A 23799-nucleotide genomic window follows, 5' to 3' on the forward strand; every position below is an offset into this window, starting at 1 on the left:
AGATCGTATATTATCTATTTGTGTTATAAAGTACAGTTATTTAAATAGGTAAATTTTCTCTAAAGTATATATAACTAAATTGTGCAATACAATTAGATATTGTGTGGCTTATAATACAATTAGAGGAGAGGAGTGTATGCATAAGAGTTGAGAGAATTGTAATTTATGAATCTCTCAAGGAATGACAATAAAAATAACTCAATAAAAATCATATAAATATAAATTTATAATTTACGTTTTTAATAATAATAGTTATCAGAAGTGACATCAAATAATTATTAGATGTGATCGTTAATCAATAGTGATCGTAAGGAGTGATCGACATGATAGATGATAGTAGTCAATAAATATTGTAGAGGTTGAATATAATGTTTAAAGTGATGGTTGTTAGTGACGATCAATAATATATTGAGACTCACAAGAGTTAAAATGATTTTCAACATCAATCATATATGATGTTTAAAGTGATGATTGTTAGTGACAATCAATAATATATTGGGATTCACAAGAGTTAAAGTGGTTTTTAACATAAATCATATTAACGATCACTAAATAGTATAATTAGGGTCAAATGTAGGTCTTAGTGATAGTTGTTCTTGATGGTTAGATGGTTAGAGTGATAAGTGAAGGTTTTCAAAATAGTGATCTGACTATTAGACAAACACTAGAGTGGTGAAAAGATGATAGTAGGAGTGATGGTTGACTACAAAAGGAGTGGTGGTGGACTATTGACTCACTCGTTATCTGCGGTGATAATTAACGACTACCGGTAATGATATGTTAGAATTAAAAAATAATAATTATATAATTTATTTTAATAGTTTTGGATATTAAAAATTGTTTTTAAACTAAATAAAAAACTAATTTAACTCTATTTAATATGAACTTTTTTTTCTTCAAATTAACTTTAAAAATAAAATATTCAGGGCGAAATCTAAGGACACCTATTTAAAAAAACTAAGAATACAAATATATATTTTGACATAACCAAGAGAACAAACATAGGTTTAAATTGTGTGCCATCAGAAGATGTTTTAATAAAATTTTATATAGTACATTTTTGTCACGAAATATACATTGATATGTTAATGTGGTAATTTGTTGTCACAAAATATCCAATTTGATATGTAATAGATTAAATACTATAACAGTTATTTTTTTTACCTAAAATACTATAACAATTTAAACATATATTATGTTGGCATATATATATATATGAATGATGTATTAACTTTAATATATAATCTATTATATTCAAAATTTTATTGATATTATTTATTTATTAAATATATAATATTTTGAAATATATGATATTATATATTTGTAAAATATATTTTTGTATACATGTTGTAGATTTTATTTTTTTAAATGATTTATTTTGATACTTTTTAGTTTTGTTTGTCTTGATCCCTTTACGACAATCTTGAACATCAAAAACAATAGTTTAGTGTTCACTTTGTAATAATCGTAGGAAACAAGATAACAATGTTAAAAATATAATAACAATGTATTATTTTTATCATTTAATGTGAATTTTATTTTAAAGAGTGAACAAGGGAGAAGATATTAAAATATTTATTCAAGTTTTTTTTCTTCTGCAGTTTCAGGCCTATATCGATCTTTTAATTTTTAATTTTTCTATATAAAAATATTTAACTCTTCTTTTACTCTTCTACTTTTGATTTGATTGGTCAAGCTTTTTTTAATCATTATTTATTGAATGCAAAAGAGAATTCATTGATATTATTGAAAGATATTTAATAGACACTAGAGAAGATAATAAAAGTGATAAAAGACACATGTGGTAATTATGATGGGACGACGTTGAAAATGTGGTCTCATCCAGAATCATTGATATTTTTTTTCCTGTTTGACAACACAGTAAATAATTAATATTTTTATTAATTGAATAATTTTAAATTTTTTCTACCAAAATGACGATATGTATGTCCAATTGCATATTTTATTCATAGAATTTTATTTTTGTAAACCATTTTTATATTATTTTTAAATTTATAATCTCAATGACAAATAGTTAATGTATTTATAATTATTTTTATTTTTATACCATAATATTAAAAAATATTAATTTTAACTAATTTTTAATGATAAATATTTATCCCTGTATGATTTTATAATTAGTACATATAATAATTATTCATATTTTAACTTAAAATATATAAAAAATATAAAATTAAAATAATTAATTAATGAAAATCATTTATCTCGCAAACACACTTGAACTGCTTCTTTATTAATCTAACTTTTTTTTTAAAAAAAGATAATGTGTGAAATAATCATAGTTTGTGTATTATAATTATTTTTATTTTTATGTTGACCCAAAGAAAAGGTTTAACAAATTTTTTAGCAACAAATTTTTTCCTGCATATGCTTATTTGGTGACATGCTTTTATAAAAAGAGCATAAAAAAAGTTATCTCTGAAAAATTATAGTTAATATATTATAATTATTCTTATTTTATGCTTACAAAATCAAAAATACTAACTTTAATGATATATTTAATTTTAAATATTTATCTGGTGTATGATTTTTATAATATAATATAATTGTTTTTTACTAAATTATATAGTTAATATACTATAGTTATTCTCGTTTATATTTAGAAGATATTTTTAAAGTACTAAATTAAATTAATTGATTATGATAAACATTTGTTTTGTGTGCATGTGTAAATTGTAAGCTACAATTATTTTTTAAGTGCCTCATTTTAATAAAAGCTAAAAATAGTCAAAACATTGATGTGTCAAAATTATAGTTATTGCATTATAACTGCTTTCATTGTTACCTCGACAATATTAAAAAAAATCACTAATTTTAATTAAATATTTGATTACAAACATTTGTGTGTATGATTTTTATAATAAATTATAATCAACATATTATAATTATTCTTATTTTTATGTAAAAAATACAAAAAAATATATTATATTAAACTAATTATTTAGTGACAAATATTTGTCTCATTTATGAATTGTATGCTTCAATGACTTATTTAGTGATTCATTTTTTAAAAAAACAACGTGAAAAAAGACTAAATTATAATTAATTCTCATTATAATTAGTATATTATAATCATTCACATTTTAATTTAGAACATATAAAAAAGACTAAATTAAACTAATTGTTAAGTGAGAATTGTTTGTCTCTTGTTTAAATTGTAGTTTCAAATTAGTTTTTTAATTGACTTATTTTTAGAAAAAACAATGTCAAAAAATTTATGTGTGAAAAATATTTTTTCTTATGTATGATTTGTACACTACAATTGCTTTATTTTTATTAAGTTTCATATGTTCCAACGTAAAACAATTGATGTGCGAAAATGATAATTAATGTGTTATAATTGTTCTCATTTTTATATCGAAGTTATTAAAATAAAATTAGTTATGATAATATATTTAGTGACAAATATTTGTTCTATGTATGATTTTTATAAATAATTAATATATTATAATTATACTGATTTTTATTTAAAACTATAAAAAATAAAAATTATACTAATAGTTTAATAACAAACATTTGTTGGCATAGTGTACTATACCCGTTTTCATTTTTTTATATTGACGATAATAAAAAACTTTCATCTTAACTAATTATTTATCTACAAACATTTTGTCCTAGACATGATTTTTATAATATATTATAAATATTTTTATTTAGAAGATATAAAATTGTTATATTTATATAAATAATTATAAATATTTATTTTGTGTATAATTTATACGTTGCAATAACTTCTTTAGCATATGATTTCCCTAAAAAACAACGTGAAAAATTATAATTAATATATTATAATTGTTTTTAGTTTTTATCAACAATATTGTTAAATACAAATGTTAACTAATTTCTTAATATCAAAGTGTATACTTTTTATAATAAAAAATATTCCAAATACAAGCTAAATTGTAAAAAAAAAAACTTTGAAAAAAAAAGTAGCGAGTTATAAGAAAAATGAGTAGAAATGCATAAAAAATTGAGTATAGATGCATTAAAAAAGGGTGAGTAGAGACTTTTTATTTGTTGTGTCGCATAAATAATAAGAAAAATTGATTATAGCACAAAAACCAAAGGATAAAAGATAGTTAAAATTCATTGATTCATATAGCCTTTTTTTTATATTAAGTGACACAATTATAGCCTTTTCAAAACAGAAAAAAAAATTGATAAATATGTATTTTTTTCATAATATCTTACATTTTTTGTAGATATATATTAATGTAAAAAAAGCAAAAACATAAAATAAAATAAAAAGTGGCAAGTTATAAGAAAAAGTATTAGAAATGCATAAAAAAATTGAGTATAGATGCACTAAAAAAATGTGCGTAAATATTTTTTTTAATTGTTCATAAAAATAATAAGAAAATGCTATAGACTATTGCCTATAGGAGACCATTTTCAAAAGCAGTTAGGTGTTAATATATTACATATATATGAATATTAAGTTTCGAACTGCAAAACTGATTTCAATGACTATTTTTTGTTTTGAAGAATTTTTAATTTTCAAGCAACCCTCAAATTTTCCATCTTTTTTCTTATCACCAACTCCTGTCACATGAATAAAAACATTGAAATATGGAGTGTTTGTTTGAGAGATACACAATTTATTCCCAAGATTTACATTCCCCGAAAAATATGAAGGTGGAAATCTTATTCCCAGAAAAATATTTATAAAAAGTGTTTGGATAGTAGTTTAATTCTTGAAACTTTTTAAAAAAAATAATGAGAATATATTAAGGCTGGAATAATTCTTTTCAAAATTTGTAACAACACATGTATATTAATTTTCCACCTATTTATTTCCATAAATGTAATTTTTATACTTAAAAAACAAATGTCCTTAACGTTCAATCAGAATGACACAGTAACTTCTGCCACTTTCGTTTCACTGAACATGCTACTTTCGTTTCACTGAACATTGTCGTTAGGGATGGGAATAGGCTAGGCCGTCCGACAGGGGCCTATGGCCTGGCCTATTTATGGTCTGGCCTGGTCTGGCATGTTTAATAAAAATGTCAAGCTCAGGCTGTTTTTAAAGCCTATTTATGTAAATAGGCCAGACTCAGGCTTGTAAAAAAGCCTATTAGGCCTGATAGGCCGGCCTATATATATTTTATATGTATTTCATTCTCTATTTTTTCTTCTTCTAATTTCCATTGCACTCACTCCAACAAACATGTATGAAAACAACATATTTTTTATAAAAACCGATATTATTTATTTGTTACTTTATATTTTATAAAAACCAATACTATTTATTTGTTATCTTTATATATATTATTAGTATATAAATTTAGAAACCCTAATTGTTTATTATTACTGAATATGAGTTTGTTTGAGAGATAATAATAGGTGCGTTTGTTTCAATAAAAGATTTATTCGTTTAAACCAAAAACTATTTTTTAGGGTTTAAAAGGTATTTGTTTCATATTTTTTAAAAATTATTTTGTTAGAAAATCATTTTTTATTTAATATATATATATATATACATGTACACATTAGTATTAGTATATGGAGAATCATATAAATCGATATGGGTAGAGCATCATGTAGCTATAGATAATTGTTTATCTATTATCTATATATATATATATATATATATATATTATTACTAAATATGATGTTGCACGAGAGGATTTGTTTGAGAGGTAATAATCTGAGTTTGTTTGAGACCATTTGTTTGAGAGATAATAATGGGTGCGTTTGTTTTAATAAAAAATTTATTCTTTGAAACCAAAAATCATTTTTTAGGGTTTAAAGGGTGTTCTTTCATATTTTTTTAAAATTATTTTGTTAGAAAAATTATTTTTAATGTGAATAAGGCTTTTAAATAGGCTTACATGCCAGGCCATGATAGGCCGTAGGCCAGGCTCAGGCCGAAAAAAGAGCCTATCATAGGCCGTAGGCCATGCTTAAGCCTCAAAAATTCATCGTATGCCAGACTCAGACCTTTCAAAGCCTGGCCTGGCCTATTCCCACCCCTAATTGTCGTCTTAATATTTTTAGAAGTTTTATTGTAATATAAAAATTAGTTCTCTAAAATAAAAATAAAATAAAATTATAACATCAAGAATTTAACATTTGATAGTGGAAGGTGGCGGCTGGTAGGTTATAGACGCTTTCACATACTTATTACTAGAAATTTGCTTTTTACTTGCGGATTTAAGCAAAAAATCCGCAGGAACACACGTTACCTGCGGATTTCTTGGCGGAACCATATCCCCACGTAAAACCTTCGTAGATAATTATTTCCTGAGGATTTAGTATTCGCAGGAAACGTATGTAAAATCTGCAGCAGATGTTAAGCAAACTTAAGGCATTTTCTTACGACTTTTTATGCAGAAATATCTGCAGTACTATTCCTACAAATATATTTTGCATGAAAATCTGCAGGTATATCCACATAAAATTTCGCAGCAAGATACGTTTCCCATGAAAATCCGTAGGTAATTTCGTATCAAAATTATTTTAAAAAAGAATCCATAGACTTAAATTTCCACCGTAAATGAGTTTTTCTAATTTTTTATTTGTACTAAAATTTTAACTAAAAATATATGAAAATATTATTATAAATATATTTTTTTAATATTTAATATTAGTCTTTAATTGAAATATTACTGCAATACTCCAAAATCAAATTTATATCATGTTTTCAAATCAAAAGTAAATATTAATTAAAGCATGATCCAACTATTGTGATAATTCTAAACAAAATTTATATCATGTTCGCTAATCATAACTAAGTATTAATTAAGGCATGATCCAAAAAAAAAACTAAGTATAATTAAGTACATGATACAACCAACCAATTTAACAAAATAAAAACAAATACTACTCAATGTGATCACTACCAATCTCATCATCCTCACTATCTTCATCAGTTTCATTGTTGGGTTATGGTGATGAGCTTGGACGAGAAGAAGATCCAACAAATCTTAAATGATGCATCATAAAGTTTAAACTTTTGTTGGTCTCGACCATCTCTTTTTCTTGTCGTTGCAACTGTTCTTTCATCAACAACTTTTCTTGCTCCTGTTTTTGCAACGATTCATTCAAAGCATGAACTTGACTTCTCAAAGCATAAACCTCTAAATTAGCCTCTGAATCAGAACGCATGGCTGATTTGGATTCAATGTTTTGGATATATATCCAAGACCAAATATTCTCCCTTTCTTTCTCCCAACTACATCCACCCATATATCAATATCAAATGGCATATCTTTGGTTGGTTGACTATCACCTTAAAATAATACTTAAGATGATGAGCTTACATAAGCAGATTCGCATGAATACCAATCCAGTTTTTATCTTTAGTACGATGAGTACAAAAATAAAAGTCACTAAATGTTGGGTCTTCTCCTTTCGCCTCCTTCTGTAAAAATAAAAAAAACTATATTTTAATTTCATTAATATTTAAATATAAAATAGAAAAGTAACAATACCATTCTTTTTCAAAGCACCCGATGAGGAATTGATCCGCCAATGTGAAGAGATGCACCATCCCCAGAATTGCGATTTCTTTTATTTATCTCAGATTATTTTTTGGAAATTAGAGGAATTCCAAATTGCCTTCAATTGTTCTCACCAAGCAATCTAAGGCATAATTAACACCAAAAATAGACTGAAGTCGTGGTTCAGGTGTTCTGTTGGGTGGTTGTAACTGAGATGGTGCGACAAAAGCACAATAATCAATAGTGAAAAGAGAAGAACAGAGGTTGTGTGATAGTAAAAGAAAAGTACGACAAAATAATAGAAGAATTTGGACTTAAAATGGCTTACCTTACCTATCAATATGAACTATCAATTATTGCAGAATGCAGAATCATTTTATAACAATATGAACTCATTTTCATTCTATTTTTTGCTTTTCTACTATAGTTTCTAGATTTGAAAATGAAAATAGAAGAAAGAAAGACATGAATTTCAATCAATAAAACTTCAAATCAATTTTAAAATGATATCTAATTAAGTTTTGAATCATAGAGAGAAATCCAAATACACCTACAACAAAAACTAACTACCAAGACTAACAACCTTTAAGTTGGTGACTATGACCAACAATATCAAATGTAGTATGTGAGAGCAAGTTAGAAACATCATTTCCTAAACATACACAATAACAAATTGGACATTCAAAACCCTAAGCGAAGTTAAAATTAGCTTCAACCCAACTGACTCTAAACAAACACAAAATCAAGTGAACCAGAAAAACGAATTGAAATGTACCACGATTAATGTCACAAACTAACTAGAAAGTAACATTAGTGATAGAATCAAATACCTCTATAAATTGAAACTGAAATCGGCTTAAAAAGCTGAGAAAGATTTGAGGAATGAGAAGTGCAAATCAACGTAAATGAGAAGCACAAGCGTGAAGAATCTGTGGGAGAGAAAATGAAAATATGATAAGCCAATCCACAATTTTGAAGAATAACATAAAATCCCTAATTTTGAACATATGAAAAACCATAGCAATGATTTCAGAACACAAGTATATTACTAATAATCTCAATCGAATAATGAATCAACCAAATCACTAAACCCTAAAACAATGTAATTTTGCGATACCATACCTTGTTGAGTTGATGATTGTTAACTGTAGGCGGTAATACCTGCGTATCGCTCGAGTTCCTCTAAGGATTTGGCTTTAAGCAAAATTGCCTCAAGAAGCAAGCTTACGAAGGAGAGCAGTGGAGGCCTTGGTGGTGGCTATTTGCGATGAAATGACGAAGAGAAAGGAGAATAAGAGAGCTCTCGGTGGTTTTCAAGTTAATGTCGTTGCCAAAATGGAGTGTACTGCCTTTTTTTAGAGTACATACTATAATTTCAACAACTAAGAGTATTTTTCCTTTTGTGGTTCACACATTATTTAGGTGATTTTCATTGTTAAAATGATAATTTCAACATGGACATTAATTTGAATTTTAATATTAATAATAATAATAATAAGAGATATATTTAGATAATAAAAATAAATATATCTAGTAAATTAAAAATAATTTCTATTTAAAGACAAAATTATTTTTTAAATAGTACTTATAATTAAAAACAAAAATAATATATAAACAATAACTAAGACTACATTAAAAATGTCATTAAGTGCTACACTAGAGCCATAATTACACAATACGAATTTTTATGTCATAATAACATCTTAGAAGTTTAATAACCTTCAAGAGAAAAAAAACTATTTTATTTGTATAAAAAGTCGCAAGAAAATCCGCAGGAAACTACCTGCGGATATATAGTCACATGTAAATCCGCAGCAAAAGAAAACTTTATCTGCCACATTACCTGCGGAATTTGACACCGCAGTAATTTTCCTAAAATAGTTGTTAGCTGGAGCAAAATCCTTGGGTATTACCTGCAGATATTTATCCGCAGGAAATGTCGGAGGAAAAATGCTAATTTCTAGTGACGCGAAACTGACTGTTTATTCTAGACACAAGGTACAAATATAAAATTTTAGAGTATTTAATGTACAAAATTAAGGATATCAATGTAATTTTTCAAATGTTAAGGTATATTATAAATAAATAAAGAGTCCTCTCTTATGCTAATGTTCTAGTTGCACGAGTGATCAACAGTTCTGATTACTCAAGCTGCTACTAGACTGGATGTTTCTAAGGTCTCGCTAGGCGTCACTTATGTAATCAGGATGTTACACATTCTTTTTATATAATAAATTGATGTATTTCATTCAAAATACTGGAAAACACATAGTGACTAATAATAAAAATCTTGATTAGTAATTGTAAATGGTGTCACTCTCACCAAAGATTGAGTTACGCCATTTGCTAACCGCTTAATGAAACTAACATCATAGTTTGTAAAAGAACTAAGAAGAAACTTATAAGATTTCAAAATAGCACTAAACTCAAAAACACAATTAATAGTTACTCTGATAATGAACACAACTAACTATCCCCTTATTACGTTTCTTGTAACACCCTAAACCCCAAAATAATATATATAATAATTTATATCATATTTCTATAAAATTTGCAGCGGATAAATAAAAATATGTTTCTAAGAAAATAAAAACTTTAATTTTTAATTTAGGATATCACGTTTCTCAAAAATCAAAAGGAACACTTTAACTTCTTTACTCCATAATGCAATCTCAATAAGCTTGAATTAAGTATAATTACTTGATTTAATTCTAAAAACCTACTAGTACTTATATGGTTTTCATACAAAACTCGTTTCAAAATAAATAAGTAAAATACAAATTACAACCCTTATTCCCGGTATCACCTATCAGAGCGGGGTTCCTCCCAAACTTGAACTTCAAGACTTATTAACCTGTAACAACTGCAATTTCCCAAACGCAGGGCCAAGCCAGTCAAACACAAACAACGGAGGAGGTGAGTTTCAAAATCATGTTAATAGTATAATATAAGTAAGAAGAACACGCAACAATCATAATAGACCGTATCATAATCACATTACGATATATCAAAATATTTAAGTAATTAGTATCATATTATAACATCAAATTCACTCAAATAAGATAATCATCTCATTATAATATGCATCAAATCATCTAAGAGTAATTATTATTACTTTTGAAACACATCAATCACAACGAAACACATATACGCGACAGTCGAGGTAAACGTGTGTTGCGTGGTAGCTCCCGACATTTGGAGTGCGACCTCCAAGTCCCCTAGGAATTCCCCACCCGAATACCTCCAAGGTCTAACAATCTTGCCTTAAGGCTCGACAGCAGACAGCCACGATCAGGTTCATTCAGTTGTACTTCCCCGAAATCACTAGGCTTGTCAGGCCATACCTATATGATGACAAAATAATCTCCACTTCACAAATTCTCAATATTTATTTTCTCCCCTCGTTGGCCTATGGTACTCCATTAAGACCTTCATCTCAAACACAAATTAGAATCACAATATTCTCATCACAATTTATAACATCACTATCATTAATCACACGTCATCACATATACTCATCACAATCTTATAACATCAATCTCATCAATCATACATCATCACATAGACTTATCACAAATTTATAACATCATTATTGTTAATTATACATCACCATAATCACATAAAACTTATCAAAATGCATCCACCTTTTATTATCACATCACCTAAACATGTCTAATCAAACATATACATAAAATTCATTCGACATCCAATATCACAATAATATCAAATATCACACATTTAACAATAATAAATCAAATATCACAATAATATCAAATGTCACACATTTAACGAAATTAAATCAAATATCACAATAATATCAAATGCCCAACATTTAGCGAAATTAAATCAAATATAACAATAATATCAAATGCCCAACATTTAGCGAAATTAAATCAAATATCACAATAATATTAAATACCACACATTTAACGAATCAATCAACACTTTCTATTCCATATTTTAATCTCACAATTTCTATTTTGCATATTAATTAATTTATAACTCAAAGGGCTACTGCCGTACGTAGCGAGCCCTAGATGAATCGTTGGGAAATACGGTTTTCCCGTTCATCTGACAATATATTATACTCATGAATTCAAACGCTCTCTCACCCCTTACCTTATTTCGACGCTTTCACACACGAATACGATTCCACGAGCAAACAACCTTTGTTCATTGACTCTTTTTCCATCAATTAATCTAACTCGACAGTTTATGGGTAAACGTTAAAAATAGTTTATGAGAAGATACTTTAAAACTAAATTCGAAATTCGGTCTAGGAAACTTACCATAAATCAGAAAACAAATCATTGGATAAAATATAAATTTTTCCCACGGTCGTTTTGGCGTTGGTTTCACTCAAATCGGACTTACGGTGAAGGAGAACGGTTCAAACTAAGAAATTTTTATAAACGGAGAAGTCGGGTATTTTAGAGAGAAATTTGGATGGTTAAAAATCTGAGGAAGTATGTTTATTTGACTACTTAAATAAATAAAACGACATACTAAAATTCGGACGAGAACGGAGAAACTTTTCATGAACAATTATCAATCGTCGGTGTCAAACTATAGGTTGTTGTTGTGTTTCTCTTTGGTTTTACGGCTGCTGCAGCTCATTTCTTACTTTTCTTATTTTTATTTTATTAACATAATTAGGGTTCACATAAATGGATCAAGCCCATTTGTCTCTTATTTAATATATGTTTTACTATTATTATTATTATCTTTCTAAAATAAAATTAATTGTTACTTAATCTCATTTTTTTAATACTCTTCCAAACATCATTAAATTTTCAAAACATTACTAATATTTCATAATTAATATATGCTAAATTAGAGTAATTAAAATAATCAATATAAAAAAAAACATATTACTAATAATTAAAACTCTCACATTTAAAATAATATCTACAATTATACTTATTTCTCAAAATACTTACATGATAATAATACCATCATATTAGAAAATAGTTAAAATTATAAAATAAATAAATATTACACCAACACTCTATATTAATTACTAAATCATAATAAATATATATATATATAATCACAATGTCATAAAAAGGTATATAAAAGAAATCAAACACAATATCAATTCTATCTCAAGATATTATTTATAAAAAAAAAAATAACTAAAATTGAAAGTAGTTATAAATAATTGAAATATAACTACATGTATACTTAATATCAGTCAAACGCACACACAAATATTACATTAATTGGGTACACGTATATACACGTAAAATCGCATAAAATCTTTTTCTTTAAACTATATATTACACTAAAATACTATTATTTTCAACAACAAAAAAATAGATCAAAGAGTAAAATATAATATTTATTATTTATTTCACTCATGTAATCTAATATTTATATAACTAGCACATCATAGAAATCATGCCTATAAGGAAAATTAATCATAAAACTAATCAACATATATTATAAAATAATTTTAACACCAAATTAATTATCTAAATTCCTATTTAATTAATAAAATAGTTTATTATAAAATTTGGGGTGTTACATTTCTGAAAGAAGATATTATGGAGACCCAATTCTCTTACCCATTTAATAATTTTAAGAAGACATGTAGTTTCACTGTCAAGAGTAGATAGATAAATGCTCTATTTGTCGGGGTTAAAAAATAAGTTTATAGTTTATAAACTATAATCTCTATTTTGGTAACAGTCATTTTATTTTTAAGTTCATAGTTTATGGTGTTTTTTATTAGCTAATTCAAGGAGTTTAAAATTAATTTATTATAATTTAAATAAATATTATTTATATATAAATTATATAATTTAAAATAAATAATTTTAAATGATTTACTTATTATAATTTTAAATTATTTACAAATAATTAAAATTTTAAAAGAATTAATATTTTAAAGTAAATAATATATTTATTTATTTTAAATTAAAGTAAATAAAATAGATAAATAAAAAATATATCAGAATGATAAATTTAAATTAATAAAAAAGTAAATTTTAAATTACTACTTTAAAAATATTTCAAGCATTGATAAAATTTATTTTTAATTAAAAATATTCTTTTATATCATTTTTCATTTTAAATTAAGTGAATCACTAATTTCGGTAAACAATTCAATTAGGTTAACAACTATCAGCGATAAACTATAAGTTATAAACTAATTTTACCAAATAAAGTAAAAACGGAACCCAAACCATTTTTAGTTACAGAAACTTGTCATGGTGATCACGAATACATAAATACTAAAATTGATTTTCCCCAATCGTTGAAAAAACTTTGCATCAACATTACATTTATAAAAATTGATGGGAGGGAATTGTCATCTATCCAAATAATCATTTCAATTTCTAACTTCCACCACATCTCCTTAATTGATTAATCACCTTGATCCAATAAAAAAGGAAATTATGGCATCTTTCTACAATTTGATGAGAAGATAAATAATTATTTTTTAATACTTTTTAATTCAAGCACGTCAAATATTCCAAAGATTTAAAGAAAAGTAGGCTCTAATATTCAATGCTTTCTAAATAGGTAAAAACACAACTGTTTAAAAGAACCAATTGCATATATAAAAGGGTAAATACAATCCTACAAATCTATCCGTAAATTACGTTATTTTCACAAATTTGAACTATTGATCGACAAATATTAGTAAATTATGTTAATTTTAAGGGTTAAAACTCTAAACCACATGGTTAATAATTCTTCGGTATTTCTAGACTCACTAAGTGTGTGAAATTAGTATTGACACATATATTAATAGTATTATTTCCAATTCGATTTGCATCATAAAAACTGAAAACAAATCAATTCATTAAATTTTTTTTTTAGTTTCTTTATTTATGTTTGGTTTGTTCAGTTTTAGATTTTCAATTAGGTTTATTGTATTTTATTTTGGGTTAGATATGAACACTCTCACTTTTATGGGGAAAAACACCAATAATTGATAGTAGTAATGACAATGATATATAAGAGCTCAAGTTTAAATTCAAAAATTTCTATTTCTCTTCACTTGCGTGTGAATCTAGCCACTGCACTATTTGATAATATGCATATCTTATCTAATAGCGAATAATAAAATTTAGAAAATGGGAGAAAACATCTTTTAAGCTTAAAATATACCTTAATTAATCCTATAAAAATCTAGAAAACAATTATACAAGCCTTTCTAACTTTATATAAGACTTGAGAGAGAGATAGTTGGTTCCATTGTCCAATATGATATTTTACCTAAAAAAGTAAGAGCAAATGCATATGTCACATAAAATATATTCTAACCAATGCATTAATATTACTCCACACCCACTACTCGTTATATTTTCCTTTGCTTCATCATAAATCAATCCATGTTTCTTAAAATGTAAATGGGTTGGTAAGGAACTAGTAGGAGGTTTAATCATCGACTCTAAGTGAAACTAGAGAATTCATCTTACGTGTTGAATAAATTTCGCAAATTATTTACTACTAAACGAGGATATATATTTCGTACTTATAAGATACTTATAAAAAAATCCTTAAAGCTTCTCTCTAAACCTCAATTTAACACAAGAATCACCATCTTCAACAACCACCATGTTCATCCAATTCTCCATCCTCTTCCTCCTCTCCACTACTCCCTTTACATATCTAATCAAAGCAAAACAAGACAATAACAATTTCGTACGTTCACTAGACCACAAAGCATTAAGTTTGGAGAACAAAAAAGAGAAGCTAAGCCATTTAAAGTTCTATTGGCATGACATAGTTAGTGGAAACAACCCTTCATCAATAACAATTGTTCCATCACCTTTGAAAAACTCAGCCACTTCCTTTGGTTTTGTTAACATGATTGAGAACCCTTTGACCTTAGGACCTAAATTGAGCTCAAAATTGGTTGGAAAAGCACAAGGATTCTATGCCTCAACATCACTTAGTGAGGTAGACCTTCTCATGGCTATGAATTTTGCTATTACTCAAGGGAAGTACAATGGTAGCACCATCACTATTTTGGGGAGGAACCCTATTCTTGATAAAGTTAGGGAAATGCCTATAGTTGGTGGTAGTGGTCTTTTTCAATTTGCTAGAGGATATGCTCAACTTAGAACTCATTCGTTTTCATCCAAGACAAATGATGCTATAGTTGAGTACAATATTTATGTGTTACATTATTAATTGATACTCCCTAGCTTAAATTATAAACATAAATTGGTTACAAGAAGTTGATAAATGCACTTTAAAATTTAACCTAAATATATAAGTATTTTTTAACTCATGTTTAGTTATATTCTTTAGCGGATTATTACTATGGTACTAGTAATTATATACTTTATTTTTTTTATCTTTTGAGGACATAATAAGCATTCAGTTACATCAAAGGATGCTTTAGAAGAGATGGAGTTGTGGTTGTCCTGCTCCACCCACCCGTCTATGGTTTTATATATACATGGTGTATTTTGTGGTTGATATGAATGATATATGCCAAAATAATTTATTGTATTACTCTCTCCACTGCTTTTTTTTTATCCATTAATTGAAGATAATATCAGCAAAAATAAATGTATATATTTAGTTAGGCATGCTCATATATGAACAAAAGAAAATAGAAGTTCAATAACTTAATCAATCCACGTTACAAATACTTCTACTTAGTTTTGAATTTTATTTTTACTTTTTTTTTCTTCTTCTTCTTCTAGTTTGGCCCCTTCTACCATTATATCAAGTATAAATCACAACTCTAGTAAGAGGGGTCTTAGATTGAAGTTGTTTGTGAGTGTTTTAAAAATAGGTTCTCTAATCTCAAATTCAATCTTCTAGTAAATACATTCAATAAAATGTGGTATCTATTTTTCAAAAGGATAAAACGAGAATATCATAACAAAAAATGACACTAACGAAAATGTACTTGAGGTGGAGCCCGAGTGAGTAAATGTCTCGCGGATTTATTTGAGAAACTTGAATTATGATATGTATTCTCTTTATTTCTTTTTCGAAATGGAGATTGAGAGTTCCAATTCTATAACTTTGTGTACAAAGTTGATTAATACTTAATTTATGTCACATGTTTTAAAAATGTGTGTCAATATACACTCAAAATTATAGTAATAGATTTTTTTTTTGAAAAATAGAAAAGATTCTAACTCAATTACGATGATGTATATGAGAGAGATTAATTAGAGAGTTAACATGTGTGTGATTAGGATAGTTCACATACTTGAGATTTACACTATAGAGACTAAGAGACACTATTGTCTCTTGTGATTATGTTTTAGATCAATTAATTAAAGAATCAAAGCATTTCTTTGAAATATCAAACAAAATAATCTATTGGGAACTTCTTATGAAGTGCTCATAGTATCATAGTTTTTGGATGGATTTATAAGCTTTTGGCCTAATTTTATTTTTTTAATGAAATGACAAACACTACTAATAATTTCACATGTGAGATGGAGTAATTTTTATTGATTGCATCTTAAATGAAGGATTTGCATCTCATGTAGTCACAATTGCACACAATTGTACATGGAGTATATTGAAAATCATTCGACCTTGGTCGGATGTTCTAAAAATAAAGCACTGGATTTTTAATTTTTTTTATAAAAATAATTACATTATATTTAGATCGTTTGATATTAATCAAACAATTCTCGGTGTGCTAACTGTACAACTGCATAGCACGTGATTAATATCCATAAAATGAATAGGATCAGATCAGCATGAAGTCAAAACTGCATGGAGGAAATCGTTCAATTTTCAAACATATTTCTAATAATAATAATAATAAAATTTATTTAAAAAATCATGAAAGATGTTAATAAATCACCGTGGATCCCTGAATTTGCATGCATTAAAAATGAACGATGACCTTCGAAATCATATGTTGTAATAATGCAATGCAATGCAAGTGAGTTTGTCTTCATTTGGTGACCATGCACACGACCTTAACAAACTGGTGTCAGTGCAACAAAGCTTTCACCTTTCTCATTCCCCACAAACCCAAATCCCTCATTCTACTCTCTCTTCCATTCTCATCTCTCTCATTTCAACCCTCACAGCACACTATTGCTACCATCGTCCACACTCTCTGTGACTCCAACCGTTTCTCCGAAGCTCACCAACGTTTCTCCCTCTTCCTCTCCTCCGGTTCAATCCCCGACCACCGAACATGTAACCTCCTCCTCGCACGGTTACTCCGTTCCAAAACCCCATTCCAAACCTGGTCTCTTTTTAAATCATTGATCCAAATCAAACCTGGTTTTGTTCCCTCTTTGGTTAACTACAACCGTTTGATGGATCAGTTTTGCTTGATTCATCGACCGTTGGATGCTCACCGGTTGTTTTTCGACATGAAGAATCGTGGGCATTGTCCCAATGTTGTTTCTTATACTACTTTGATTAATGGGTACTGTTCAGTTGGTGGAATAAGGGATGCAATGAAGGTGTTTGATGAAATGCTTGAATGTGCTTTAGAGCCAAATTCGATGACTTATAGTGTCTTGATTCGTGGATTTCTTCGGGAAAGGGATTTGGAAGGTGGTAGAGAGTTGATGTGCAAGTTGTGGGAGAGAATGAAAGTGGAAGTTGAATTGGGTGTGAAGGTTGCTGCTTTTGCAAATTTGGTTGATTCTTTGTGTAAAGAAGGGTTTTTTAATGAAGTTTTTGAGATTGCAGAAGAGATGCCATTTGGAAGTAGTTTGTCTGAGGAGGTTGTTTATGACCAGATGATTGATTCATTCTGCAAAGTTGGAAGGTATCATGGAGCAGCTAGGATTGTTTATTTGATGAGGAAGAGAGGGTTTGTTCCAAGTGATGTGTCCTATAATCATATAATACATGGACTTAGCAAGGATGGTGCTTGTATGAGGGGTTATCAGTTGTTAGAGGAAGGAGCTGAATTTCGATTCTCGCTGTGTGAGCATACTTATAAGGTATTGGTGGAAGCTCTTTGTCGTGTATTGGATGTGGACAAGGCAAGGGAAGTTCTGAAACTCATGTTGTGTAAGGAAGGTGTTGACAAGACTCAGATTTACAACATCTACTTGAGAGCTCTTTGTCTTGTTAAAAATCCAACAGAGCTTTTAAATGTGCTTGTGTCTATGCTTGAGAGCCATTGTAAAGCTGATGTTATTACGCTCAACACAGTTATCAATGGGTTTTGCAAGATGGGGAGGGTTGATGAAGCTTTAAAAGTATTGGATGACATGTTGATGGGTAAATTTTGTGCACCTGATGTTGTGACATTCACTACATTGATTTTTGGTCTATTGGATGCTGAAAAAGACTATGAAGCTCTTGATCTGTTCAATCGAGTGATGCCTCAAAATGGTTTGAAGCCTGGTGTTGTAACATATAACGCTCTTATCAGAGGTCTATACAAACTAAAGAAACCAAACGATGCACTCAAGGTTTTTAATAACATGGCGAGCGAAGGCATTACTCCAGATAGTACCACTTATACGGTTATAGTAGAAGGTCTATGCAAATGTGATCAAATAGAAGAGGCAAAGAGTTTTTGGCAGAGTGTTATATGGCCTTCAGGGATCCATGATAATTTTGTTTATGCAACCATTCTGAAAGGGCTATGTGGCTCTGGCAAATTTAACGAGGCTTGTCATTTCTTGTATGAATTGGTAGATTCTGGAGTCATTCCAAATATATATAGCTATAATATTCTGATCAACTGTGCTTGCAATCTAGGTTCGAAAAGTGAAGCTTACCAAATTTTTAGAGAGATGAATAGGAATGGAGTGGCCCCTGATTGTGTGACATGGAGGATTCTTTACAAGTTACAAAGCAAAGTGAGGAAACACTCCAAATCTGAAGATCCAACAATTTATGAGGGTGATGACATGGATAATAAAGCAATTCAGGATATAAGGAAATGGAATTCTGTTTTTACTTCAAGTGGTAAACCTTTGGATTTTACCAGATAACAATGAAGCTTGGTTATTATTATTAATGTATGTTATGATAAAATGGGACATTAGGAACAGAGTTGAAAGAGAGTAAGTTTGAGATAAATTTTGTTGAAGATTATGAAGCTACTGGTGGGAGTGCTGTGATGCTGTGCTGAAAGGAAAATTTCAATGTGTTTTATACAGAACGGGTGGTGCATGTATCAGCGACTAGTTTACTGATAAAAGTTCGTAGACTCTCCGACTATGAGACCATGAGATGAAATGTTCTACACCAAGTTCAATCCAGCAATCAGTTTGTGATAACTAGCTAAATAGTCTAACAAAAGTTTGTACACTCTCCAACTGTGAAACCATGAGATGAAATCTTCTACACCAAGTTCAATCCAGCAATCCGTTTGTGATAACTAGCTAAATTTGTCGTGCCTGATTGAAACTGCGGCGAGAAGCCAAATTCTTGCGTTTGAAGGCATTGCTACTGCAGAAGCTGTCTCTAGTTGCTTCATATTAGCTTGATGGTGAGGATGGAAATCTTACATTCATTCAACTGTCACGACTCATAATAGTGTAGAAAGAAATCAAAAGGAAAAAGAAACTAGAACTTCCAAAACTCCATGAATTGCATCCCCCTAGTATCAGCTTGAAAGGGGCAGCTTAGTCCATGAGTAGGAATCTCAGAAGTCTTGAAATTATCTTTTTTTATTGCGCATAATTGGCCTAGCAATCTGCACAAGTATTGCCCTCTCTTCTTGTATGAGCCAACTTTACTGTCTAATCTCGATCCAACATGTCCTGGATGCTTTGAATTATGGCAGCTTAACAATACATAGTCTGATCAGGACTTGAAAAAATAAAAGATAAAATCTTTTGTCGTAACAATGATGATTTTTCTATTGTCGGTAAGAGTTCCTAAAAATGAAGTAACTCCAATCAAATTTTCATGTCATATCACTTGCTTGAAAAGCTTTTTAGATTGTGAATATTGCACTCAATTCAGCTTTAAAACCAAATTTTCCTTCGTATTTTTTTATTGTGAACATTCTTCAGTTCAAAATTGGCACATGTAAAATTTTCCTTCCGGTTTTTGATTGTGAACAATTTTTCACTCCAACAATGGCACATGCAAAATCTCCCACAGTTTCATTAGTTCGCCTTTAAACTCTTGAACCAAATCTGGGTTTTGCCTTGCCCTTACCTTTTTGTCTTACCGAGTATAAGATTTTCCTCAGGAATCATATGATCATTCTTAAGTGTTAAATATGATGCAGAAGAGATAACTAGTGCTATTGAACAAAATAAATGAAAACAGTTGAAAAACATGAAAGATAAGAAATTATGTTCCAATTTGATAAAAGTTAAGATTTTTTTTTTTTTTTTTCTTTTCACAATCAGGTTCTCCCTCTCCACTCTTGTAGAGGTCACTGTTTCTCTCTCTCCACCGTGCGCCCCTCTCCCCCACACTACCGCGCTCTCCTCTACCTCTTCATTGCTGCTCTACTCTTCATCCCCTTCTCCACTACCGCTCTCTCTCTACTACTGCTCTTGTACCGTTTTCCCTTCTTTTTATATTTGTCCTAATTTTCTTTAGTTTTCTTATTGTGTTGACGAAATAATTTTATGATTTCATCTAATTTTATGGTTGTTTTCAAGCGTTGATTTTATAATTGTTGATGTTTGGTTGATTTCCTTTGAATTTATTATTCCTCTGATTTTTATGATTGTTTTCTGTTGTTGATGTTGGGTTGATTTTATGATTATTGATGTTGAATTGATTTTCTATTTTCATATTTGCAATTTCTGATAATAAAACTTATGATTGTTTTCTGATTGTGCTTATATTGAAAGGTTGAAAAAAATAAATTTTGATTAAAATGATTTATGATTGTTTTCTTTGTTCATATTTGTCCTTTTTTCTCAATCATGATGTTTGAGTTTGATGTTAATTGTTTTTTATATAATTATTAATAATAAACTTTGATTGATGTTAAAAAAAAAAACTTATGGACAATAATAATTGTTATTTTTCTTTGTCATCCATGTTATGTGTTATGAACTTTTATAATTTTCAAAATGTAATCAATTTTTTCTTTTTCATTCAATTACTTAGAACATTTGTTTAGTTTCTATTTTCATTGAATTACTTAAAACATTTGTTTAGTTTCTATTTTCATTCATTTTTCTCAGTTATTATGCAAATATACGAAAGTAAAAGTGTGCAATCAAGTTCCAAGTTAATATTGGAGGAGGTAATATTGCTAAAATTCTTTATTTCATATTGTTGAGTGAGTTCACTCCCTAAGTGGAACCCACTAGTTTTATTAGTATTATTATTATTATTAAAAAAAAGGTATTATTGGGCTAGGCCCACGTGAAGGAAATAAAAGGGATTTAGAAATCCTAAGAATTGGTAGAACGAAAGAGAACGGCTGCCAGAGAAGAAAAATAAGGGTTTGGTTCCGGTGGTGGTAACATGTGTGTAGCAAACTTGCTCCGTTTGATCTACAAATTTAGTATGTTATTTCTACCTGAATTACTTTGGCATGTCCACTTTAGTGGAAGGTTGTTATAAGATTGTTATTGTTGATTGATATTCCCTATTGTTATTAGGAGACTTTGGTGTACCCATTAATTATTATAGTGGAAGGTTTACTGGACTAAGTCCCGTGGTTTTTATTCTCTCAATTTGAGGGAAGTTTTCCACGTTAAAATTCCGTTTGTCTCATATTTAATTTTCTCTAAAGTGTTTAGAAAGGTTTATGAATTTATCACTCAAATCCTAGAACATGCATCACACTACCATAGGCTTGAAAAAATTCTAGTTAGCAATCACAATGCAGTAAACACATACATTTTTGGAGGACTTTCGGGTTGTAATGGGGCTTAGGTAAGGGTATGACATTTTAGGATAGTAGGCTTTACCACTTGGAGTTAGGCATACATTTCCATATTATTCTACCATTTTTTTTTTCACCTTTTCATTATGGAGATTCTCAGGCATTGACAGAAGAACCAAGAATATATATTTTGTTTTTGTTTTTGTTTTTGTTATTCTTCTTTCTTCTTTCATTTTATTTTTCTTCTTTTTATTTTTATTTTTTTATTTTCTTTTTCTAAGAATCACCACCCAAAACTTAGAAAGTTGTTATCCCATGAGCAACCCCAAACTTATAATTTTATCAAGACAAGAATTTTTTTCTACCTAACTCCAAGTAAGATGATTTAATTAAAGTCAGGTGTTTTTCTTGTAATGTGGCTAATCACCGAAATAAAAGGGCAAGGCTCAAAGGGGCTAGCAAATGGTAAAATTTTCATAGTGTAGTTAGAAAGGCTCAAACGACCAATAAAATTGCCTCAATGTATGCATAAATTACAAGTGATGCAAGTCAGAATTAGTGCAAGTTCTAGAGGGATAACACATGTCTGGATAATCACACAACAAAGAATTTAAGTGTTTAGGCTTAAAAGCTCACAGCTAGGATAATAAGAGAGAGTATGAACAATCAAAATAAAGTCAACATGCTTCTGAAAAGTTAAAATTGTATTTTTTAAAAATTGATGGCATATTAGCCTTCTACAATCATTTAGTAATCAAGAATGCATGCATTATGAAGACTTGTCGACTTGAGCAATAACATAATCTAAGAAATGAAATTTAACTTGCAAAATCACAAACAAAAATTTAAAGATTAAGTGCAAGTCAGTACGACTGTTTCATTATAATACACATTTAGTGAAAGGGAAAAAAAACATGAAGAAAAGAAAGTCAACATACACTGACATTAAACAAAGAAAACGAGAAAACGGAAAGCAAATAGGACAAACAACAACAACAACAAAAAAGGAAAGAAAACTTCTCTCAGTTTAGTAGTTCGAGGATTCTCGTTTAGATCATCCGCTCCTGTTCTGCTATGGTCGCCAGCATACTGGTGAGGTGCAAATAGATCAGCATAAAACATGCCTCCTGGTGTTTGGAAAAAGTGCTTCAGGCGCGCTTGGGCGTGCTTGGGAGCGCGTTGTGTCACTTGGAGTCATACGATCGCTTCTCAACGCATCTTTTTGATTCATTGCTCATACCAAACATCAAAACTAAGAGAACTAGCAATTAGAGACTAAAATTGGAACTAAATGGAGTAACATAAATGTGAAATGCAATAAATAAATACGGTGCAAAGGATATAAAATTGGGTTGCCTCCCAATAAGCGCTTCTCTAAAGTCATTAGCTTGACGTCTCAACTATTGTCAAGGTGGTATATATGATATGAAGAACACATCATCCTTCTCACCAAAAGATACATATTTCAAGTGAGGTGGCAATTGCTTTTTCTCTATATATTCATCTTCATTCCTTTTCAACCCCTCCCATGTAGTGGGGAAACGGGGGGAGTAAGATGATGATGCTTCTGGCATGGCTAAAACCTCTTTCACCTTCGGATATTTACTTTCT

General features: G+C 28.9%; 2 protein-coding genes across 2 annotated transcripts; both read left to right on the forward strand.

Moving 5' to 3' along the window:
• Positions 1-14858: 14858 nt before the first annotated feature.
• On the forward strand, positions 14859-15938 carry LOC101507675 (dirigent protein 19-like). The gene has a single exon (XM_004492450.4). It carries the CDS (start codon positions 15036-15038, stop codon positions 15612-15614), a length of 579 nt encoding a protein of 192 aa, XP_004492507.1. The 5' UTR covers positions 14859-15035; the 3' UTR covers positions 15615-15938.
• A 1256-nt stretch (positions 15939-17194) lies between these two features.
• Positions 17195-20384, forward strand: LOC101508000 (uncharacterized). Its single transcript, XM_004492451.4, has one exon. It carries the CDS (start codon positions 17369-17371, stop codon positions 19370-19372), a length of 2004 nt encoding a protein of 667 aa, XP_004492508.1. The 5' UTR covers positions 17195-17368; the 3' UTR covers positions 19373-20384.
• The last annotated feature ends 3415 nt before the right edge of the window (positions 20385-23799 follow it).

Source organism: Cicer arietinum, chromosome 3 (genome assembly GCF_000331145.2).
Source record: "Cicer arietinum cultivar CDC Frontier isolate Library 1 chromosome 3, Cicar.CDCFrontier_v2.0, whole genome shotgun sequence".
NCBI classification, from domain to species: domain Eukaryota; kingdom Viridiplantae; phylum Streptophyta; class Magnoliopsida; order Fabales; family Fabaceae; genus Cicer; species Cicer arietinum.